This window comes from Scyliorhinus torazame, chromosome 21 (genome assembly GCF_047496885.1).
Source record: "Scyliorhinus torazame isolate Kashiwa2021f chromosome 21, sScyTor2.1, whole genome shotgun sequence".
In the NCBI taxonomy this organism is placed as follows: Eukaryota; Metazoa; Chordata; class Chondrichthyes; order Carcharhiniformes; family Scyliorhinidae; genus Scyliorhinus; species Scyliorhinus torazame.
In genome coordinates, this window is record NC_092727.1 from 15,562,051 (window position 1) to 15,587,429 (window position 25,379).

General features: G+C 49.1%; 1 protein-coding gene across 3 annotated transcripts in view; it reads right to left on the reverse strand.

Moving 5' to 3' along the window:
• Positions 1–862: 862 nt before the first annotated feature.
• LOC140398190 (palmitoyl-protein thioesterase ABHD10, mitochondrial-like) overlaps positions 863–25,379 on the reverse strand; it is a 30,564-nt gene continuing 6,047 nt past the window's right edge. For all 3 annotated transcript variants that reach the window (XM_072486545.1, XM_072486544.1, XM_072486546.1), the window contains exons 3-5: positions 19,587–19,698; positions 6,330–6,467; positions 863–4,697 (exon numbers count right to left, since the gene is read on the reverse strand). In XM_072486545.1, the coding sequence (XP_072342646.1) occupies positions 4,350–4,697; positions 6,330–6,467; positions 19,587–19,698 (598 nt within the window). In that variant the 3' untranslated portion in view covers positions 863–4,349. The remainder of the gene's footprint in view (positions 4,698–6,329; positions 6,468–19,586; positions 19,699–25,379) is intronic.

The following is a 25,379-nucleotide window of genomic DNA, read 5'->3' on the forward strand; positions in this document are numbered from 1 at the left end:
CTCCTAATTCAAGCATTTGAAAACCCTTCTTAATTTTTGACACCTCAGCAGCTCTGAATCAAAAAAAACCGTAACTCCAGCCAATCAAAGGACCTTACTCTTTACAACAATACTCCTCCCAGAACGAGACATTACCTCTTAAGATATTAATGTAAACCATGAACTGCTGACTATTCATCACATCTAAAGAGGAAGAATGTGCACGGTTACAGGGCGACGTTAGGGGAAGTGACAGGAGGTGCATTGTTCATTCAGAGAGGTAGCGCAGACAATGGGCTGAATGGCCTCCATCAGTGCTGTAACAATTCTGTGACTTATCCTCACATGAGCTTCGGGCTGGGTCAGCAATCTAGTGCGTACACAACATCCAAAGACCAGGACTGTCTTCAACCAATTGTCCTCAACGTACTTTCTGTTTAAAAATTCTTGTGAATGCAAAAGTGTTGAAGGGTTCACTTTATGTTTACAAAACTTGTAAAGAATGAATATCCTGCCTTTGTTTGTGTGGCAGTGGTTCACAGTTTTGGGGCCTTTATTAAAAATTGTTTTGTTTACTGTTATTTAATTTTACTACTTACTGTACAGCTTGATTTCTGTTGTAACAGAAAACCGTTCAAATATAATAAAGTCCAAACTTTGCGTCTATGAGACTGTTATCTTTAGCTCTCTGATCTTTCATCCCTCTTGCGGGTATTGCTGTTAAAACCCCAAATGCAGGGGCCCACTATCTAGATCCTCTCCCAGATATTCATTCTTAATGTGTGAACACACATAGTACATTTTGGCAGGATATTCGATCTTGAAGAGAAATCACACCCGATCCCAGAGACACACAGGGAGAAATAAAAACTCGACAGTCACCCAAGATTGGATTTTTTTAATAATGATCTTTATTCTTGTAACAAGTCAGCTTACATTAACACTGCAATGAAGTTACTGTGAAAATCCCCTTGTCATCACACTCCGGCGCCTGTTCAGGTACACTGAGGGAGAATTCAGAATGTCCAATTCACCCGACAAACACGTCTTTCGGGACTTGTGGGAGGAAACCGGAGTACCCACGCAGACACGGGGAGAACGTGCAGACTCCGCACAGTCAGTGACCCAAGCCGGGAATTGAACCTGGGACCCTGGAGCTGTGCAGCAGCTGTGCTAACCACTGTGCCGGCCACAGGAGCAAACTACAAATAGACTGAAACGTCCTCGAGATGAAACACCTGCAATTTTGCAACGATTTTAACATAAATCGAGGCTTATTTGTAAATGTCATGGGCCTTGGTTTTGTGTACATCCATGGTACAATGTGTGTTATGTGAAATTTTCCAGGAACCAATCAACGAACACTTCCTTCACACTCTGTGCGATTGCTGACAAACATCTTGGCAAATGTGTTCACCAGTGAACATCTGACTAATCAACAATTAACTCTATTGGATACAAGTGCCATTTAAATCACTAATTAAACTGACTATCTCCTTGTGCTGAGTGCACTACACAATGTGGTAGCAATAACAACATAGGTCAAATTTTGTAATAGCCACTTCAATTGGGTTTAATGTGGAGCTAGCTGATCTATGGCAATATAATTAGCTTCTACTTCCCCGATTAAAAAGGAGAAAAGTCAGCCACGTCTTTATTCCAAGTCGCTATGCAATGACCGTCTTAATTTGATACTTGTGCAGACAGTTTGACAGGAAGAATTTCACCCCGGCTACAATTCTGTTAAAGCAGTCCCAATTATTTTTTACACATGTTGCCTCTCAATATTATGGGATGCATTTTTACCTTTGCCAGCTGGGCAATAATATAGGGTGGGGTGGGGAGGGAGCGCTCCCCCAATCTCACCTCCTCCCAATTTGTATCCCCTATGGATCCATAAAGGGCACCCACTAGATCAGTGTTTTTCAAACTTTTTTTACCAACCAGTCAACCTTCGCAACCCACGCCGGCCGATCTGCGCGACCCACCATTTTCTCTTACCTTGTTTGTTGCTGACAAAAATGGAGGGAATGATCCCTTTAGCCCCAATTGTCCCTTTGGCCCCCCCCCAAACTTGGAAAAAAGGCTGCGCCCATCTAAAAAAAAACGCGGCCGCACTGCGCATGCATGCCCGATCATCGGTGCGCATGCACGTAGTTTTGCAGATGCGCACCGATCGGACACGCGTGCGCAGTGCGGCCGAATTTTTTAATCTGTTCCTGGCCATTTTGAAGGCCGCTCGCAGCCGGCATTATTAAAAGCAGGCTGTTGCGCCCGGATTTGCGCGATCGGGAGCGCCGCGACGGACGGCTCCGCGACCCTCCCAACATCCGCCCGCGGGTCGCGCCCCTGGACTTGGCAGTGCCTGCACTAGATTGACTGGGAGAGGGGTGAAGACAGGTCCAATTCTGTGTGTTAATGAAACTAACATTGGAAACTCACAGGACTCTGAACTGGACATTGAGAGATGGCAGATGGAGTTTAATCCGGACAAATGTGAGGTAATGCATTTTGGAAGGGCTAATGCAGGTAGGGAATATACAGTGAATGGTAGAACCCTCAAGAGTATTGAAAGTCAAAGAGATCTAGGAGTACAGGTCCACAGGTCATTGAAAGGGGCAACACAGGTGGAGAAGGTAGTCAAGAAGGCATACGGCATGCTTGCCTTCATTGGCCGGGGCATTGAGTATAAGAATTGGCAAGTCATGTTGCAGCTGTATAGAACCTTAGTTAGGCCACACTTGGAGTAGAGTGTTCAATTCTGGTCGCCACACTACCAGAAGGATGTGGAGGCTTTACAGAGGGTGCAGAAGAGATTTACCAGAATGTTGCCTGGTATGGAGGGCATAAGCTATGAGGAGCGATTGAATAAACTCGGTTTGTTCTCACTGGAACGAAGGAGGTTGAGGGGCGACCTGATAGAGGTATACAAAATTATGAGGGGCATAGACAGAGTGGATAGTCAGAGGCTTTTCCCCAGGGTAGAGGGGTCAATTACTAGGGGGCATAGGTTTAAGGTGAGAGGGGCAAAGTTTAGAGTAGATGTACGAGGCAAGTTTTTTACGCAGAGGGTAGTGGGTGCCTGGAACTCACTACCGGAGGAGGTAGTGGAAGCAGGGACGATAGGGACATTTAAGGGGCATCTTGACAAATATATGAATAGGATGGGAATAGAAGGATACGGACCCAGGAAGTGTAGAAGATTGTAGTTTAGTCGGGCAGTATGGTCGGCACGAGCTTGGAGGGCCGAAGGGCCTGTTCCTGTGCTGTACATTTCTTTGTTCTTTGTTCTTTGTCCAGTTTTCCTAGCTATTCCCAATGGAAAAATGTGGGAGAGCTCGCTATCCTTCATGCAAAACCTCACATTCAGGCACCAGAGTCTAGAATAGACTCTGGCGCCTGATCACTCAATGCAGATCAATCCGATGGTGACATTAAGCTACAAACAGGAAGTTATAAATTCTTCTTTCTCTCTCCCCAACATCACACCAATTTGCCTTAAATCCTTGTGAGAAAAGGGCCATTTGTCCCATCAAGTCTGCACTGATCCTGTGAAAGAGCACCCTACCTAGCCCCACTCCCCAACTGTAAACCCACCTAACCTACACATCCTTGGACACTGAGGGCAATTCAGCACGGCCAATCCACCTAACCTGCACGTCTTTAGACTGTGCGAGGAAACCGGAGCACCCGGAGGAAACCCACGCAGACACGGGGAGAACATGCAGACTCCACGCATTCCACACACATTCGCCTGAGGCCAGAATTGAACCTGGGTCCCCGACGCAGTGAGGCAGCAGTGCTAACCATCGTGCCACACAGAAGAACCTTACCTGGTCTTGCCTACATGTGACTCCAGAACATCAGGAATGCAGCTGACTCCTAAATGTCCTCAGGGATGGGCAATAAAATGGCCACAGCCCATGAACCATCATCTCAAAGCTATGGACAGCCAATTAAGTACTTTTGAGATGTGACTGTTGTAAAGTATTACACCTGGGAAGCACTTTGCCCTCCGGTTAGTCAAAGCAAATCAATCAGGGAATTTTAAGAGCCCTGAATATATTCTACATCCTTTCTAAATCGGATTGAAGTTACTTAGACTTATTAGTTCAGTAGCAAAACTGTTTTTAAATTGGCAGCTTTATTGGCAGTAATTCAAGGTTTATATTTGCTACAGTTATTTTGTGTAACCACATTTCCCTGAAGCTAAGCTGTTACATCTAACCTATCAGTTAGAGTTGTTCACTCTCCATCCATCCACCCCTCACCCACCCCCAATATACAACAACAACAAAGAAAAGAACACAGTTGAAGCCCTGGTTGGTCATTTTAGCTTATATTAACCAACAATAGTTCAAATACGTTTTTCATTTCGGTTCTTTTTTGGTTACTCTGTGCAGTAGGTCTTCAACCACAGTAACCAGCAGCTTGATGTCATCACTCTGCGACATGCGGTGCTCGCCACCCTTTCGCAGGATGACATCCACGTCGTCACTCGCGAGTTGTTCCGCGACCTTGATGGACGTCTGCCAAGGGACAACCTCGTCCTTCATGCTATGGATGAGCCGCACTGGGCAGGAGATGTCGATGCTGCTTTGTAGAATGCAGTGCTCCTCTGCCTCCTTTACAAAGCCATACTGAATGGCGTAGACGCCGCCCTCAATGTACCTGGTTTGCCTTGTATACACACCTGTCTTCGCAGCTTCCATTCTCGCCTGACGACGCAAGGACAGAGGATAAGCCAACACCAAAATTGACTGTGTACATCGAGTAATGACATCCATTTGTAACAAACTCAAAGTCAGATGGGTCAAATTGGGGGAGACAGTGGCGTAGCGGTATTGTCACTTTGCTAGTAGTCCATAGACCCATGCTCTGGGGACCCGGGTTTGAATCCCGCCATAACAGATGGTGAAATTTGAATTCAATAAAAATCTGGAATTAAAAGTCTTAACGGTGACCATGAAATCATTGGCGATTGTCATAAAAAACCATCTGGTTCACTGGTGTCCTTTAGGGAAGGAAATCTGCCGTCCTTACCTGGTCTGGCCTACATGGGACTCCAGACCAACAGCAACGTGGTTGACTCTTAAATGCCCTCGGGGATGGGCAATAAATGTTGGCCCAGCCAACATTCGATCCCATGAACGAACAAAAAATAAATAAAAGCAAAATACTGCCGGTGGATGCTGGAAATCTGATATAAAAACAGCAAATGCTGCTGAAACTCAACAGGTCTGGCAGCATCTGTGAAATGAAATGAAAATCGCTTATTGTCACAAGTAGGCTTCAAATGAAGTTACTGTGAAAAGCCCCTAGTCGCCACATTCCGGCGCCTGTTCGGGGAGGCTGTTACAGGAATTGAACCGTGCTGCTGGCCTACCTTGGTCTGCTTTCAAAGCCAGCGATTTAGCCCTGTGCTAAACCAGCCCCTAGAGTTGGATCTCTCCAGGGATACTGCCAGATCTGCTGAGTTTATCCAGCATTTTCTGTTTTTATTTCAAAATTAGACAGACTTCGGCACTGTGGAAACACTTAAACGCAACTTAAAGGAAAATATAGTCTCGGAGGGAGGATCTTTAATTCATACTGGCCAACCCTGACATTCATTGTTCTCAATCTTTATTGTATTCGAACAGGGCAAGAGGCGTTTTCAAATTAACATTTTTACGCACATTTCTTTCCCCCCCCCCCCCCCCCCCCCAATATAAAATGGGGTTGCACTGTACTTGGAATAATAACGCCTGGGAACAAGGAGGAACCGTGACGTGGGCTGATCATAACTCCCTGATGACCGGGATGGTGTTTCGTGTCCTTAAAAAATAACCAGAGTTGCAATAAAAGTACAAGGTTTTAATAAGTGACAGGAAGTGTTTCCGGCTTCAGAATGTGTAGCACGAACCCTGCAGGAGTGAGAGCAAAGCTTAAATACTTCGTCACAGCTCAGTCCAGGTCAGTAAGCACATGTGCCAGAAATATTCTCACACCTCAAGCCTGCATAATGTGAATTATGTACTAAAATTGTACGTTTAGAAAAAGTGTCAAGGGAGTGAGTGAGGCCGATAGACAGATAGACTATATTTAGAGTGGGGATGTAATTACACACAATAACAACAGAAGTGGCAGCGAAAACGGTGTCTTTGAAAAGACAATGTTTTGAGTACGCGTCCTTTGTCACAATTTCTAAAGACTTGTCTGTCTTGGCTCTTTACAGAGACAAAATAATTCCAGCAACTTCCCGCCCTTGTTTCAGATCTACATATTTTGTGACATTCCCTAAACACCCCCCACCCCACACTTTTTATTCACAGAACTATTTAAATGCAGGTGCACTTTCAATCTCCTACCTCTGAGGGGAGCTGGTTGAAAGCAGTTACAAAGTGATCCGCTGCTGTTGCTATGCCGACCACTCCAGCCACTCTCTCTGGCCTCTCGAGGCAAGCCAATAACATGAGCCAACCGCCCATGCTGGAGCCAACAAGGATCTGAAATATAGACGTTAAAAGGAGGAGGGTCAAGTCAGTTCGGACACAAACGTATCATTTAAAAAAAATAAATTTAGAGTACCCAATTATTTTTTTTTTCCAATCAAGGGGCAGTTTTGCGTGGCCGATCCACCTGGCCTGCACATCTTTGGGCTGTGGGGGGCGAAACCCACGCAGACACGGGGAGAATGTGCAAACTCCATGCAAACAGTGACCCAGGTCCGGGATTCGAACCCGGGTCCTCAGCGCTGTAGGCAGCAGTGCTAACCGCTGGGCCATCGTTCTGCCCACAACCATCATTTTAACCCACAAACTGGAAGATTTCAAAGAACCGGTGTACAAAATGCAGGTAGCCCCTGTTGAAAGTGCATTCGAATAACGCATTTTTATTTTAGCCTGGTTTATAAATTAGGGCGGTTCTCCGCATAGTGCCGCCTCCATTTTTTTTTTGAGCACCGTTCCTCCGTCTCTCCAGTCCTTTTGTAAAATCAAACTGCCTCTTCGCTGACCACTCACAGCCCACACCCCCACCACCGCTTCCATCCCTTCCATCTTGTAGCTGCCTCTCCCACCAGAGCTCCCATTTACCGCCTCTTGTCCCCTGACCCTTCCGTTCGTCGCTTCGTCCCGCCCGCCACCCCTGTCCCGAGCCCAGGAAGAGGGGTGGCGAGAGGGAAGGAAGCGAGTTAAGGAGCTGGAAGGGTGGCTAGCGGGAGGGCCGGGAGGGGCAGAAACGGCAAGCAAGTGATAAGTAGCAATAGATAGTAAGGTCGTAAGTTAGGATAAAGTTATTAAGAGAAATGTGGGGCCAATTAGGATCAAGGCAAGGCAATGTGTTTTTAGTGTAACGATTACAGGACCATTCTTGGTTGTGGGAAATTGATTTTCAGGAGTACTAAATGAAGGATAGCTGTATTGGGATTTCCACCCCCCAATACAAGTCTCTACTTTTTCTAAAATATGTCAATTTTAGAGTGAGGTGCACAAGATTAAGTAATACCACTAACCTAGTAGAACCAACTCTATCTAGACTATCTCTACACATATAGTTGGCAATTTAACAGGATGGTCCCGAAGTGTGCGGCAATTAAAAATTAATCTCCTGATGCACAAGTCGGAAGAGAAAACATGAACAGCGCAGTGGTTAGCACTGCTGCCTCACGGCGCTGAGGACCCGGGTTCGATCCCGGCCCCCTTTCCGCGTGGAGTTTGCACATTCTCCCCGTGCCTGCGTGGGTCTCACCCCCACAACCCAAAGATGTGCAAGGGAGGTGGATTGGTCACGCTAAATTGCCCCTCAATTGGAAAAAATCGAATTGGGTACTCTAAAATTTATATTTAAAAAACGAAGAGCATTACAAGAATCTCGAGTGTTGCCCGAAATCTTGCGAGGCCTTTTCTCACATTACAAATACCAATGAAGACAGCTTTATTTTTAAAAATTCGATCTGACATTTGCCAATGCCACTCCCCCCGCCAACTCTTTCCTTCTTAAAGCACCATTCCCTTAATTCTATAGTTGCTGGTTGCCCTCCGGCATTTCACCCAAGTTGCCAATCTACAACCTAAGAGCCCACATAGCTAATTTTCTAAATTTGTTCAATGGATATGGGCTTCGCTGGCTAGGCCAGCATTTGTCCATCCTCAAATGCCCTCGAGAAGGTGGTGGTGAGCTGCCTTCTTGAACCGCTGCAGTCCCTAATGAATAGGTACACCCATAGTGCTGTTAGGGAGAGAGTTCCAGGATTTTGACCCAGCGACAGATACATTTTCAATTCAGGATGGCGTGCGGCTTGGAGGGAACTTCCATGTGGTCGGGTTCTCATGTATCTGCTGCCCTTGTCCTTCTAGATGGTAGTGGTCATGGGTTTGGAAGTGAGTTCTTGCAGTGCATCTTATATATGGTACTGTGCCACTGTGCGTTGCTGGGGGAGGAAGTGAATGTTGGTAGAAAGGTGCCAATCAAGCGGGGCTCCTTTGAACTGGATGGTGTGGAGCTTCTTGAGCGTTGTTGGAGGTGCACTGATCCAGGCAAGTGGAGAGTATTCCATCACAGTTCTGACAGTGCATTATAGAATGTGGACAGGCTTTGCAAAGTCAGGAGGTGAGTTACCTGCCACAGGATTCTTAACCGCTGACCTCTTATGTCCACAGTATTTATATGGCTCGGGACTTCCAGTTGCGGCTTGTAGGTGGAGGTCGCATGTTTGGTGGCTCCTGCCAGAGCTGTTTTTATGGCCTTTTTAGCCCAGATTTCAGTGAAGATTTGTTCCTGAGGAGTTGTGGGGTGTCTTAGGGCACTTATAGAATGAAAAAAGGCGGCAAAAAGAATCTTGGGAAGAAGGCAGTGAGCGAACGTCCCCCACCATCCATGTCGAGGGGTGCAGCAGGAGGAAAGGTGGCGTAAGAGAGCCTGCCGGGTGGGGCGGTGCCAATTACGGTGGAGAAGATGACAGAGGTGATGGCTGGTGAGTTCAAACAGCTGTTCTCAAAGCATCAGATGGGATGATGGCCTTGCTTAAGGCGGTAAGAGAGGAGTTGGTGAGAACTTCGATGACAATGCGGGAGCAGGGAGAGAAAATGAAAGGGATGGAGGAGGCCTTGTCAGGGCATAGTGACCATTTCACCTCGGTGGATGAGGAGCTGCGCAGGGTGGTGGAGATTAACAGAGGGCTGAGAGTCAATGTTGAAGACCTGGAGAACAGGTCGCAAAAGCATAGCCTGAGGATCCTGGGTGTGTCCGAAGGGGTGAAGGGCTAGAGGCCTTCAGAATGGTATGGTGTTTATATGCTAGTCCAATTCAGTCTCTGGTCAATGGTCTTGCTGCATTTGGACATGGACTGCTTCATTATCTGAGCAACCGCGAATGGTGCTGCAAATTATGCAATCACCAACGAACATCCCCACCGGGGGGGGAGGGGGTGGGGGGGGGGGGGGGAATTGGTGAAGCAGCTGAAGGTGGTTGGGCCTAGGACACTACCCTGAGGAACACCCGCAATAATGTCCTGGAGCTGAGATGACTGACCTCCAGCCACCACAACCATCTTCCTTGGCGTCAGGTATGGCTCCACCCGCGGAGAGCTTTCCCCCTGATTCCCTTAGACTCCAATACTGCTAGGGCCCCTGGATGCCAGGCTCAGGCCAATGCGGCCTTGATGCTAATTGTTGTCGAGCGATGCGATTGAGCCTGATCTAGTCACTTTGGGGAAAAGATTGCAAAATAGCGATCAGGAGGAGGAGCCCATGGTTATTTCTCCTCACTCCAGCATGTGTATTGAAGCCAATTTAATAGTCCCAGGCTGCCCCAGCTGGCTCAGCGTGCCCTTGACTAGACACAACCAGAATCCTTTTGCTCTGTTTGTTGGCGAGGATAGCATATTGATAATATCCGGGTGGCACAAGTGTTTACCTCTGCTGCCTCACAGCGCCAGGGACCAGGGTTCGATTCCGACCTCGGGTGACGAGTTTGCACTTTCTCCCCGTGTCTGCGTGAGTTTCCTCGGGGTGCAGTCTAAAGGTGTGGAGGTTAGGTGGATGTTAAATGGCCCCAGGTGGAGTTTATGGGGATAGGGCAGGGGAGTGGGCCTGGGTAGGGTGCTCTTTCAGAGGGTCGGTGCAGACTCGATGGGCCGAATGGCCTCCTTCTGCACTGTAGGGATTCTATGATTCTACTGGACTAGCAATCCAAAATTCCAGACTAAAACCCCAACAGCTTGTGGAATTTAAAATCAATTAATTAATAAATCTGGCAGGGAATGCTAGTCTCATTAATAATGATCACGAAGCTAAGACCCAAACGTTTCACGAACGCCCTTTAGGGAAAGAAATCTGCCCGTCTTTAGCTGATCTGGCCCACAGCAACGTAATGCTCTTAATGCCCTCCAAAATGGCCGAGCAAGGCACTCGATCAAGAAGGCAGATTACCACCACCTACCTTGTCAAGGGTAATTAATGATGGGCGCTAAGCATTGACCTTGCCAGTGACACATCTCAAGAATTAAATTTTTAAAAGTTACGTCACACTGGGCAATGTCTTTGCTGCAAGAAAACTATTGCTCTATCAAACCAGCCAAAGTATTTCATTTCCCCTCAAAACGAGCTGGGTGATATTCATAGCCCTTCCCTGGAGTATATTCCTTCAAAAAGCCATAATAGCTGCTTCCGGCGTGTTATTAAATTGGCCGATTCACTGTTATTTGTGCACTCAGCCTGTCCCATCTGGGTAGCACAATGACGGTTCAGCACAGTGGCTGCCTATTTTGAGAATACAGGAATTTTTCACCATGCAGATTAAAGAGCAGCGTTGCACTGAAACCTGCGCTTCCCAGCCTCTGGCTAATAATTGACAGCGGCAGGAACGCAGCTTTAAGAATAACAGGTTTGGTAAACACGCGGGTCGAAATATGTTCGGAGTCACGCCGCACAGAGGGAGGCCTTTTGGCACGCTGTACCTGTGCAAACTCTTTGAAGAGCGATTCAATCAGTCCCATTCCCCCCGTGTCTTTCCCCCACAGTCCTGCAAATTCATCACCTTCACATATTCATCCAATTGCCTTTTTAAAGTTATAATTGAATCTGCTTCCACCATCCTTTCAGTGCGTAATCAGGACCTGGCTCAGTGTAAAAACAGCTTACCCCATACCGCTTCTGGCCCTTTGCAAATTATCTTCAATCAGATTCCTCGGGTCACCAGACCTTCTGCCGGTGGAAACAGTTTTGCCTTACCTATCACCTCATGGTTCTAAACACCTTGGGCGCGATTCTCCCATGCCGCGCCGTACCGGAGAACCGATGTTTACGCCAGTTTCCCGCGCGACGCCGGTCCGACGCCGTCCCGCCATTCTCCCAACCGGCGGGAACGGCTTCATCGTGGTCTGCGCCGCGCACGTCGGAGAATCCGCCGTGAGGGCAACCGAGGCGCTTCACACAGGCCCTCGCTATTCTCCGGCCCGGGTGCGCCGAGCGGCCGCTACGACACGACAGGTTCCCGCCGCCGCCGTCCACCCCTGGTCGCTGCCGGCGGGAGCTCTGCGGGAACGCTGGGGGGACGGCCTGTGGGGGGGGGGGCTCCTTCACCAGGGAGGGCCTTCGAGGGGGCCTGGCCCGTGATCGAGGCCCACCGATCAGTGGGCTGGCCTCTCCCCCCCCCCCCCCCCCCCCCCCCCCCGGGCCGGGCCTAGAATTTGTTTCTGCGAAATGGGAAACCTGCCATTAACATGTGCGATCAGGATCTCTAAATGAAGAGGCGTCCTCGTCTGGTAAACTCGCACATTCTCCCCGTGTCTGCGAGGGTCCCACCCCCACAACCCAAAGATGTGCAGGATAGGTGAATTGGACATGCTAAATTGCCCCTTAATTGGAAAAAGGAATTGGGTGGTCCCAAAAACTTTTTTAGTTGTCTGGTAAACTCTCCCCATCTTGAATCGGCCGATTGTGTGTGTGTGTGTGTGTGTGTGTGTGTGGTTGGTGGGGTGGGGGTGTCTTTGCTGTCTACTGAAATCTTGACTCTGTTGGACACCAGGGAACAAGTCACCTTTCAACCCTCCCGATTTCAGAATTACGGGATTGCATTGGAGGAGAGCTGGGGAGAACCTAAACCTACTGTACCCAAGGAAAATCCCTTTGCTCTGAATTTAGTTGTGGATGCCTAAAGGAGGGTGAACAATATAAAGAAGTGTTTGAAATAGATTATAACCAGTGTACACCAAAAAGCAATGTTTTTATTGTATAAAAAATATTGTTTCCTAAATCTCCAGCTCTGAAGAGCACAGTCCAGGGAGTTTCTAGGTATCGGGAGACGAAGGTGACGTAGTGGTAATGTCACAGAACCCGTAATCCAAAGGTCCAGGCTAATGTTCTGGGGTCCTGGGTTCAAATCCCAGACGATGAAATTTAAATTCAATTTATAAAAATCTGGAATTGAAAGCTAGTCTCAGTAATGGTGACCACAAAACTATCTTTGCTTGTTCAGGGAAGGGAATCTGTCGCCCTTACTCAGTCTGGCTTACATGTGACTCCAAAACTACAGCAATGTGGTTGACTTTTAACTACCCTCTGAAATGGCCCAGCCAGTCACTCATGTCGAGGGCAATTAGGGATGGACAAGAAATGCTGGTCTTACTACTGACACCTACATTCCACGTAGAGAACAAAGATTTTTAAAACTTCCGGTCTGTGACAGGGCTGCTATTAATTGTCCACATGACCCTCAGCGACAAGGTTAAAATGATTCAACACACTGATTGATGCACGATCAATGACTACTAGAGCGAGGTTGTAGTCCAACTGAAGGCTTTAATAAGCTAGAGTTTCCCCCAGTAGCTCAGGTTCAGAAAGAAGGCTGCTGGGGCGGCATGGGCTCTTATACCCCGCCTTGCAGGGCGGAGCTACCATACAGCTTGACCAATAGGAAACATACAATATCTACCAATGGTGTTCCAGCATTACCAGGTACTGTAATACCTCTACACAGACTACCACACTCACCCCCTGTTAAAAAAGAGTCCGGCGGGGGTGGTGGCTTTCTATTACAACATGGTAACGTGGTAGAAGTTATAGTTATGGAGGTACCGTAATACTTCCGTACAGCGTTTTGTCTTATTGTCGTATCTATTTACAATTTCACAATTAACTATATACACTTTAAAATGAAGCAATCTGTCGATCGGGGGGCCTGGTTGTCCTCTGCGATCGTCGAAGCTCTGCTGGTGACGCCGGTGGAGGCTCGGGCGTCAGTGACTCCGGGAGCGTGGTCTCGATCTCTGTGGCAGCTTCGACACACCTAGACGGCGCTGGTGGGGAAGCCAGTTGACCTGGGAAGGGAGCTTGTGAGTGGTGCGTTGGTGGGCGGGGGGGGGGGGGGGGGGGGGGGCCTAGGCAGGGCGGCGGAAGAACCGATCCTCCTGAGAAGGGGGTGGCTGTAAGGTGCACCGGTGGGAGGGAGGGTGGGACTGGTGGCTGGGGTGTGCGTGGGGATCCGGCGGGCGCCAGGTCTCGTAGGGAGACCGTATCTTGTCAGCCGTCGGGGTACGCCAAGTAGGCGTACTAGGGGTTAACGTGGAGAAGATGGACCCTCTCGACCAACGGATCCGACTTGTGCGCCCGCACGTATTTCCGGAGCAGGATGGTCCGGGAGCTGCCAGCCAGGTCGGGAGCGAGGTCCCAGAGGAGGACTTCCTGGGGAAGACAAGGAGATGTCCGTGAGGTGTTTGGTTGGTCGTGGTACAAAGCAGTGACCGGATGGAGTGGAGGGCATCCGGGAGGACTTCCTGCCAGCGGGAGACTGGGAGATTCCTGGACCGTAGGGCCAGTAGGACGGTCTTCCAGACCGTTCCGTTCTCCCTCTCTACCTGTCCGTTGCCCCGGGGGTTGTAACTGGTCGTCCTGCTCGAGGCAATGCCCTTGCTGAACAGCAATTGACGCAGTTCGTCGCTCATAAAGGAGGATCCCCTATCACTATGTATGTAAGCGGGGAACCCGAACAGCGTAAAGATGCTATGGAGGGCCTTGATGACGGCGGTTGTGGTCATGTCGGGGCAGGGGATGGCAAATGGGAACCGGGAGTACTCGTCAATCACGTTCAGGAAGTACGTGTTGCGGTCGGTGGAGGGGAGGGGGCCTTTGAAGTCCATGCTGAGGCGGTCAAAGGGATGGGAAGCCTTTATCAGGTGCGCTTTCTCTGGCCTGTAGAGGTGCGGTTTGCACTCCGCGCAGATTTGGCAATTCCTGGTGGCTGTCCTGACCTCCCCGATGGAGTAGGGCAGGTTGCGGGTCTTGATAAAGTGGAAGAAGCGAGTGACTCCCGAGGCAGAGGTCCTCGTGGAGGGCTCGGAGGCGGTCCACTTGTGCGTTGGCACATGTGCCGCGGGACAGGGCATCAGGAGGCTTGTTTAGCTTCCCGGTACGATACAAGATGTCGTAGTTGTAGGTGGAGAGTTCGATCCTCCACCGCAAGATCTTATTGTTTTTTGTCTTGCCCCGCTGTGCAATATCGAACATGAAGGCAACCGACCGTTGGTCCGTGAGGAGAGTGAATCTCCTGCCGGCCAGGTAATGCCTCCAATGTCGCACAGCTTCTACTATGGCCTGGGCCTCCTTTTCGACTGAGGAATGGCGGATTTCGGAGGCGTGGAGGGTGTGCGAGAAGAAGGCCACGGGTCTGCCCGCTTGGTTGAGGGTGGCCGCCAGAGCTATGTCAGACGCGTTGTTCTCGACCTGGAAGGGGAGAGACTCGTCGATGGCGTGCATCATGGCCTTTGCAATGTCTGCTTTAATGCGGTTGAAGGCTTGGCGGGCCTCTATCGACAGGGGAAAAACTGTGGATTGGATCAGGGGACGGGCCTTGTCCGCATAGTTGGGGACCCACTGGGCATAGTAAGAGAAAAACCCTAGGCAGCGCTTCAGGGCCTTGGAGCAGTGAGGGAGGGGGAACTCCATAAGGGGCGCATGCGTTCAGGGTCGGGGCCTATAACTCCATTTTGCACTACGTAGCCGAGGATGGCTAGGCGGTCGATGCTAAACACGCATTTATCCTTGTTATACGTAAGGTTAAGGATCTTTGAGGTCTGGAGGAATATTCGGAGGTTGGTGTCGTGGTCCTGCTGGTCGTGGCCACAGATGGTGACATTATCGAGATACAGGAATGTTGCCCGTAAACCGTACCGGTCAATCATTCGGTCCATCTCGAGCTGGAAGACCGAGACCCCGTTAGTGACTCCGAAGGGAACCCTTAAGAAGTGGTAGAGCCGCCCATCTGCCTCAAAGGCAGTGTACTTGCGGTCACTAGTGCGGATGGGGAGCTGGTGGTAGACGGACTTGAGATCCACCGTGGAGAAGATCTTGTAACGCACAATCCTGTTTACCAGGTCGGATATGTGGGGAGAGGGTATGCGTCCAGCTGCGTAAACCTGTTGATGGTCTGACTGTAGTCAATGACCATCCTATGCTTCTCCCCGGTCTTTACCACCACTACTTGAGCTCTCCAGGGACTGTTGCTAGCTCTAATGACTCCTTCCCTCAGTAGCTGTTGGACCTCTGACCTAATCAAGATCCGATCCTGGGCACTGTACCGTCTGCTCCTGATGGCGACGGGTTTGCAATCCGGGGTGAGATTCGCAAACAGGGAAGGCGGATCGACCTTGAGGGTCGCGAGGCTGCAGACAGTGAGAGGGGGTATAGGGCCGCCGAATTTGAAAGTTAGTCTTTGGAGGTTGCACTGGAAGTCTAACCCTAGGAGTGTGGCCGCGCAGAGGTGTGGAAGGACGTAGAGCCGGTAATTTTTAAACTCCCTTCCCTGGACCGTGAGGTTTGCTACACAAAACCCCTTGATCTCTACTGAGTGGGAACCGGAGGCCAGGGAGATTTTTTGATTAACGGGGTGGACGGGGAGAGAACAGCGCCTTACCGTTTCGGGGTGTATGAAGCTCTCCGTGCTCCCAGAGTCGATTAAGCAGGACATCTCGTGCCCGTTAATTAGTACCGTTGTTGTAGCAGTCGAGTGTTCGAGGCCGGGACTGGTGCAGAGTCACCGAGGCTAATCGTGGCAGCAGTTAAATGTTCTCTTCATGCGGTGTGTGGTCAGCCGAGCTGGGGTCCTGGGAGTCCATCCAAGATGGCGGCGCCCGGAGGCCGCACGTGGCCCTGGTGGAGGAGGATGGCGGCGCCCGCTGGCCGCATGGGGACCGTGGAGAGGATTGTGATGGTGGTCCGCATTCGCCACCGGAGACCGCAGCGACCGCCCGGGCCTGGCATACCGCCACAAAGTGGCCCTTTTTACCGCATCCCTTGCAGATGGATGCGCGGGCCAGATAGCGCTGCCGGGGGTGCTTGGCCTACCCGCAAAAATAGCAGCGGGGCCCCTCGGGGTTGCCAGGCCGTCTTGCAGCACAAGCTTGTGGGGGGATGGGCAATGTCTCAGGACCGGCCGTGGGGGGTTCCACGCTGCTCAGGGGGCTGCCGCGCGGTCGGGGACGTAAGTGTGGGTGTTTCAGGAGGCCACATCGAGTGAGCCGGCAAGGGCCCGTGCCTCCTTGAGGCCTAGGGTGTCTTTTTCCAGCAATCGCTGGCGGATTTGGGAGGACAGCATACCTGCGACGAAGCGTTCCGGATCACAAGTTCTGTGTGGTCGCTCGCCGAAACTTGCGGGCAGCTGCAGTTTCTCCCCAACACCAGGAGCGCACGGTAGAATTCTTCCAGCAATTCCCCAGGGATTTGTTGCCTCGTCGCTAGCAGATGTCGGGCGTAGACCTGGTTTACCAGGCGAATATAATGTCCTTTTAGCAGCTCCATTGCTGCATCGAAGTTGTCCGCGTCCTCGATGAGGGTGTAAATTTCTGGGCTCACCCTCGAGTGCAGGACTTGCAATTTCTGTTCTCCCGTGGGTGTGTTTTCGGCCGTTCCGAGATGTCCGTTAAAACAGCCAGTGCTTGAAGGTTGCCGCTGAGTTTGCCGCGCGGGGGCTGAGTTGCAGACACTCCGGCTTGATTCGGAGAGCCATTCTTTTAAATCTAGCTTATTAAGTTGATACACGATCAATGAACACTAAAGCGAGGTTGTAGTCCAACTGAAGGCTTTAATAAGCTAGATGTTTTCCCCAGCAGTTCAGGTTCAGAAAGAAGGCTGCTGGGGCGACATGGGCTCTTATACCCCGCCTTGCAGGGTAGAGCTACCATACAGCTTGACCAATAGGAAACATACAATATCTACCAATGGTGTTCCAGCATTACCAGGTACCGTAATACCTCTACACAGACTACCACACTGACCTCTTCCACACAATGTACAGACGGGTGAGGACTGGAGCATACTAGGCTGTGACAGACCAGTGGTTAAAACACTGCCAACGTCGCTGGCAAGGTTCACACTTAAATGATGAGCATCTCTTTTGCATGGATCAGATTGGAACTGAAAGGGAATCCAAGACGTTTTGTTCATTTCCCCAAGCTATTGGAAGGTCTCGGAGTTTCCCTCGTGACAGCATTTACTCTCCAGCTAAGGGTAGGCCATGGGCATTATTCTCCCATCATGGTATCATCCCATGATAGTGTTCTTTCAGTACTTTCTGGGTTGAAAATAGAGTCAGGTACATACGCAGAGGAATAATTACTTCTGAACAAACCATTAATATCCAAGGAATTGGAAACAATGCTCTATGGGTAATAACACTATCGTGTATTATTGGGTTTGCAAGGAGCACCAAGATCCCAGTTTCAATCCTTTGATTTTACTGGAGTTATCAGATACCAGCAGAGGTGCCAGGAGGGCAGTTGTAAGGCCAATAAGTAGCCTTTAATGTCGTAACAAATTCCCAGGAATGTCATCAGGCAGGTTTGACATTGACCCATATAAGATTATTAGAACAAGTGACCGAAAGCTTGGTTAAAGATTTTATAGAGGAGGTATAAAAGAGGAGCGAGTTGTAAGGCTTAAGAAGGGAACTGCAAGATACTCAGGGAGCCCCGGTAGTAATAGCTTTGTTGAGAATTTGGAGGCAGTTTCGCCAGCACTTCGGGTTGGGGGCAGGGTCAAGGGAAATGCCGATTCGGGGGAACTATAGATTTGAGTCAGGGAAGTGGGATGGAAATTTTCGGAGATGGGAGGAGAAAGGAATTAGGACACTAAAAGATTTATTTCTTGGGGGTCGTTTTACGGGATTGAAAGAGCTGGGAGCGAAGTATGGGCTGGAGCAGGGGCAAATATTTAGATACATGCAGGTTCGAGACTTTGCCAGAATGGAGATTCTGAGCTTCCCAGTAGAGCCGGCTTCCACATTGCTGGAGGAGGTGCTGACGACACAGGGGCTGGAGAAAGGGGTAGTATCGGCGGTTTACGGGGCTATTTTGGAGGAGGAGAAGGTGCCGCGAGAAGGGATCAAGGAAAAGTGGGAGGCGTATGGATTCTGGGTTCTGGTGTGAGGTGCTCCGGAGGGTGAATGCCTCCACCTCGTGTGCGAGGTTGGGGCTGATACAGCTGAAGGTGGTGTACAGAGCACACCTCACGCGGGCGAAGATGAGCCGGCTCTTTGAGGGGGTAGTAGATGTGTGTGAACGTTGCGGGGGAGGCCCCGCAAACCACGTTCATATGTTTTGGTCCTGTCCAAAGCTGGAGGATTACTGGAAGGAAGTTTTTAGGATAATCTCTAAAGTGGTGTACATGAAATTGGACCCGGGCCCTCAGGAGGCCACATTCGGGGTGTGGGACCAGCCGGGGTTGGAAACGAGTGCGGAGGCAGATGTTGTAGCCTTCGCCTCGTTGATCGCCCGAAGGTGGATCCTGTTAGGGTGGAGATCAACCTCCGTTGCGGGGGGACCTGCTGGAATTCTTAACACTTGGAAAAGGTCAAATTTGAACTGAGGGGAAGGATGGACGGGTTCTACAATTCATGGGTGTTATTCATTATGCACTTTCGAGAATTGGATCACATCGAACATTAGGGGGGTTGGGGGCTGGGAGGGTTGGGGGGAGGGGGGCTGTGTGTGTTAATGGCGACTATGGGTGATTCCTGATTCCTTTTTGTCATTGGTTTACGTTAACATGCGGGCCAATGTCTGGGGTTTGGTGGGAGGATGGGATTGTTGTTATTGATATGGGGATTGACATTACATTCGTTCCTGATTATTGCTTATTATTGGGTGTAAATTTGGGAGAAAATGTGAAAAAGGAGAATAAAAAAATGTTATTTTTTAAAACGGGAACTGCAGAAGTTAGGATTTCAATGGATGAAAGGAAATCAGGGATGGCCAGGAATTGGAGGAACGCAGACGTATTGATGGGTCGGCGTAGGTTACCGAGATGGGGAGGGGTGAGGTCATGGAATGGTTTGAACACAGGGACGAGAACCTTAACAATCTGCATTGAATATTGATGCTCACTATTCAGGCTTCGGACTAGTAATTAAGAGTCATCAATACTCTTCAAATTGTATCCCACTATGAATGATCACCTGCAATGCAAAAGATAAGGGAAGGGGAGGGGTGTCGTGTGTATGTATTTGGGGGTAGTGGTAAAGCATAAACAAATGATTGCTATTTCACAATTAACTTAGGCTAAAAGAAGTTAGATACAACTTGGTATAAGAGCAAAGATATCAGTGTAGTTATCAGAGTGGTTTGCAGCACTGACCTGAGGGCCTGTGGTGAGATTGTCCAAGACCGATAGCACATCATTCTTCCAATCTCGTAACAAGCAATCCTTGAATTCTCCTTCAGAACCACCACAGCCTGTGTAATCAAATCTAGGCAAAGAAGCACAGAATAGTCCAGGTGAGTGATTGACAGTCAAACAAAGTTCACATTTTAAGAGGTAAAGCTTGACATGAGCATGTCAGGGAAGGAAGTGGTGCACCGGTATTATCACTGGTGTAGTAACCTACAGACCCAGGATAATGTTCTTGCAACCCAGTTTCAATTCCCGCCGTGGCAGATGGTGAAATTTAATTTTTTTAAATTCAATAAAAAGTCTACCGATGACCATGAAGCCATTGTCGATAGTCGTAAAAACCCATCTGGTTCGCCTATATCCTTTAGGGCCGGCAATCTGCTGTTGTTACCTGGTCTGGCCTACATGTGACTCCAGATCCACAGCCTTGTGGTTGACTCTATGCCCTCTAAAATGGCCGAGCAAGCCACTCAGTTCAAGAGTAATTAGGGATGGGCAATAAATGCCCAGCCAGCTGTGGTGATATACATCACTGTAAGTACACAAAGGGTTAATGTACATACACTACACCTAGCTAGACACTAGAGGGAGCACCAGAGACATGACACACAGACAGTCAACCAATAGGTCAGTAAGATAGGACACGACCAATGGGCAGTCACGATACACACAGAGGTGACACTACCACAGGAGGGCATTACACCAACCCATATAAAAGGACACATCACACATGCTCAGTCTCTTTCCAGTGGAGACTCTCAGTGAGTATAGACACAGGGTTGATTCAATATCACACCCACCACGTGGATTGCAGCAGACTGGTTTGTCAGTCTGAGTAGCTATAGCAGGATTAACAGTAGCATCGAATCCAAGTAGGAGAATTGTAAATAGTTCAATAAATGTGTTGAGATTATCTCCACGAATGAACCTTCCTTTGTCAGAGTGCACATCAAGGAAGCAGCTTATGCTACGCCAAGAGCATAACAAGATATATTGAATCAACCCTGTGTACTCACTGATTGTCTCCACTGGAAAGAGACTGAGCATGTGTGATGTGTCCTTTTTATATAGGTTGGTGTAATGCCCTCCTGTGGTAGTGTCACCCCTGTGTGTATCGTGACTGCCCATTGGTCGTGTCCTATCTTACTGACCTATTGGTTGACTGTCTGTGTGTCATGTCTCTGGTGCTCCCTCTAGTGTCTAGCTAGGTGTAGTGTATGTACATTAACTCTTTGTGTACTTAGTGATGTATATCACCACACCAGCGACGCTGGCATCCCATTAAATCTTTTTTTTTTTTTTAATCCATATCAAGACTCTGGAACTTCTACATTTTACACTCCAACAGTGTTAATTTTCCATCAGTAAAATATGCAGGTTACTACAAAACAGCTGTGATGAGGTAATCTATTTGATCACATATGGAATTATATTAAAGTGGGTGGCCTGACAGTTCAATAGCAGTACAATACTAGACTCTCAGTGCAGAAGGGAGGATGCTGGACTTATAGTTTCATCAATGCCGTTGATCTTTTTCAGCGAACATCTTTGGGCAGATCACAAGTCCAGTTCCCTAGCCTCTTGGCAGTTCCCATTGTCAAGCTGGATTCTAACCTTAACTCGATAAATCAATCATCAAAGGCATTTTTCTTCCCAAATGATCCGGGGAGATCAAAAGGATGTTTATATCTCTACACTTCAAACGTTTGGTTGTATCACTTTGATGTGAAACCACTGTTGGGTTTGCAAAGGCTGCTCCGGAACTCCAGGTCTAAAATGGCCGTCACTCCCTTTACTGAAATCTAAAATGGCTGTTCAGAGACATTTCTGTTGTAGAGGCGGAGTACTCTCTTCATCGATGTGCGAATTAGATGACACACTTTAAATTATTGCAAGCAATTAATGTTATAATTTCCAAGTTGGAGACACTCGTGTTTTGAACAAGCTAAAGTTCCTGGCAATGCGTGTTTACCTGTTCATTGTGAACTTATTTACGCTATATGTGCTACAACTTACGAAAACAGCACAAAAATCAGCATCCTGACCTTCGCAACACGCCACGCACACACACAAGCATGCAAAACTACAAGTTATATGATTGAAAGTTACTTTCTGGTTATTTAGCTCTTTAAAAACCGGCCCGAGCTGGGGTCAGGACCCTCGGTAATCCCCGGCTGGGACCCTATTGTGTGCCGCCTTCTTCCTCGGGTCTCCTGGATCGTTACGCTGGCGACAAGGGAAAAGTAAAAGTGATTCTGGACAACTTTGCCCTAACAGAATAATCCGGTAACCAAACAAAACCAAAGGAATTCGAAGATGCCATTGTTCGGGAAGTTAAAGTCACACAATGCGGGCCTAGAGGATTGTGGTCAACATGCTGAAAGAAGGCGATATTTCTTTCTGGCTAGTGGCATAGATGCAGAAGACCGACAGAAGGTGATTCTCCTGATTTCCTGCGGGGCCCCAACATTTGGCACCATCAACGCCTCACTTACCTGGCAGCGAAGTCCTTCCACGAACTCATTGAACTAGCGACGAAGCACTATGACCCCAAACCATCTGTAATGCTACAAAGATATATTTAATGGAAATATTTGTAAGTGTCACTTTGGCAGTGCCAGGCTGCCAGTGCAACCTGGGCACCTTGGCTTTGCCAGCCTGGCAGTGTGACTCAGGCATCTTGACAGTGCCAGTCAGGCAAGGTGCCAGGGGTGAGTTAGGTTGCCATCCTGCACAGCCCCTGACCACCCAGGGATCTCCAATAGCCTGGAAGACCCCCTTCCACAGGTGCCGTTCGGCCTCGTCCATGTTTGTGTGCAGAGTGCTAAATGGCGCCATGTCAAGGTCTCCCAGGTGCGGACGTTAGTTCCAAGGCGCTGGGATGATCCGACGCAGACATATTTAAATGAGCCTACTGGCTGGGCAGGATCCAGACCGTGACGTCTTGCGAGATCCAGTTAGATCTCGTGAGGCGTCCAGTGAGTCGCAAATCCCACAAGAGGCCTCTCGCGAGATTTAACGGCCTCGTCGCGTCACTAAGTCGGGCACGACGAAGCCTGTTCGATCATGTTCGTGGATTCAATACGGCTGGGAGAATCCTTGGAGAATCGAACAGAATTCCTACCATGACTCCAAAAACCTAGCGGAACATTGTGAGTACGAACCGTCCCCCAGAGATGCTGAGAGATCAATTAGTATGTGGAATAAATCACTTGGAAACTCAGAGGAAACTATTGGCAGCACCTACCCTGGAGCTAAAAAAGAGCCATGGAAATGGCTTGATCTTGCAAAAACGACATAAAAGGGATCCAGGAACTCAAAGGTTATATCGATGACAGCATCCACAGTGTCAGGCGACTCCCATACAAGAGAACTATGCATCATAGGGATGGCGCTCACGTGACCCACCCGCATCCAAGTCAACAATCAGGTATAAGGTAACTTTATAGAAATGTAAATGGCAAGTGCACGACATTTTATGTTCATCTTTTGCAGTAGTTCTCGGCATCAGCAGGTGTTAAATTCCCTAGGAGATTGCCTTGACATGTATTAACTTTAATTCACATAGGAACCCTCCACAAACTGGTCCTATTGTAATACCAGACCTCAAGTGATTTGTGGCAGCCATCTTAAGCCCGTGCCTTTGCTTGCTTTTTAAAAGTCCTTTTAGAGCAGTTTGATGTACACCTGACCAGCCAATGAAATTAAAGATTAATTCCACACGTCACATCATTGTGACACCAGGCAGAGAGCAAAAGTTAGAGATTTTCATCTGTAATGGATTCAGTCCAGCATGACAAGTCATGTGAGCATCAAGGTAGTGTTGGTATAAAAAACAAAAGAACTAGCAATGCTCTCTGATGTTGGACAGCAAGAGGAGTAAGGAAGTGGCCCGGCGTGGTCGGTCATCTGATCCTGCCTCCCTTTGATGGGAAAGTGCCACTGGCTTCCCTCTCGGGTTAACTTCGGAAACGCACCATGCAGAGATCAGGAGCACAAACGTGTGTCTAGACCATTCCATGAATCTTCAGTACTTAAAGAAAAGCGGAATACTGCGGATGCTGGAAATCTCAACCAAGACTGGGGGAAAAAATGCTGGGAAAAGCCCGCAGGTCAGGAGACACGGTACGCAGTCCTGCCCTCCCAAGAGCTGCCGGCCAGTCAGAGACCAGGGCCCTTGCACCCAGCAGTACTATGGAGGAGATGGTGGTTGTGGATAAACACCACCCTCTGCCCCAAGGGTCCTAGGATTGGGGCAGCGACCCAGAATACAGACAAGTGCAGTTGTGTGTCAGTGTGTGTGTGTGGGTGTGTGGAGGGGGCGGGAATGTCTCACGGGGTGAGGCCAACTGAGAAAGGGTGGCCATGGGAATGTGCAGCAAGAGTTTAGGGGGGTGGGGGGGGGGGGGGGGGGAATAGCTGTCGGCAGCCATCCCCATGTCCACCCCCTCGATAATACGCAGATGTGAACAGATTGAGGGACAGTTCCTCCCTCACCAACCCTCCCTCCAGCTGACACACAGCCACACAGTTGTAGCAGCGGTACAGGCTTCACCGTGACAAGTCCACCTGGAGCTGGGAAGATTGCAGCGGAGGCAGGAAGGGGCCCTGAAGTAGTTGATAATTGGCCACTTAAAGGACACATGGTGGAGGAGGGGGGGGGGGGGGGGCGGAAAGGTGGACCATGGCCCTTGCCAAAGTTTATTTCTGGTGGAGGAGAGAAGGCCCCCAAACCAACCCACCTAATTTTCAAGCCCTCCCGTCTCCTTCCTCGCCTCTTACGCGTTGAGGCAGAAGATTCTGGGTTAACTCGGTTTCTCTCTCCATAGACGCTGCCCGACTTGCTGAGTTGGTCCAGAAATTTTTGTTCTCATTACAAGCTCCAGTTTAATTCCCCCAAACTATTAATCGTGCCAGGTTTCATCAGTCACTGAGACATAGGGGTTAAGTGCATGATGGGTAGGGTTTTGCATTTCTATTAAGCAGATATTCCCACGGAATTGTAACAAAATACAGAAACACAAAAAGGGAACAACAGATGTACACGAGTCTGGTGTTAAGAAATCCGAATCGGAGAATTTACAGTGCAGAAGGAGGCCATTCGGCCCATCAAGTCTGCACCGGCTCTTGGAAAGAGCACCCTACCCAAGCCCACACATTCATTCTATCCCCGTAACCCAACCCAACCTTTTTGGTCACTAAGGGCAATTTAGCATGGCCAATCCACCTGACCTGCACATCTTTGGACTGTGGGAGGAAACCGGAGCACCCGGAGGAAACCCACGCAGACACGGGGAGAACATGCAGACTCCGCACAGACAGTGACCCAGCGGGGAATTGAACCTGGGACCGTGGAGCTGTGAAGCAACTGTGCTAACCACTATGCTACCGTGCTGCCATTTTCCAGATGTCATTGTTTTAATTTGAAGTCTTTATAAGTGCACGCACATTACATTAGCATCATCTTTGGCTGCAGCTCAAGTACAAGGGGTGAAATGTCTGTCACAGCAAGAAGACTTGCAGTGCCTATTTCTCCTCACAATGAGCAGGCTCGCAATCTCTGCAAAGTGCAAGTTTAAAAATAAATAAATTTAGGTTGCCAATTCTTTTTTTTTTCCCCAATTAAAGGACAATTTAGCGTGGCCAACCGACCTACCCTAAACATCTTTGGGTTGTGGGGGGTGAAACCCACGCAGACACGGGGAAAATGTGCAAACTCCACACGGACAGTGACCCGGGGCCGGGATCGAACCTGGG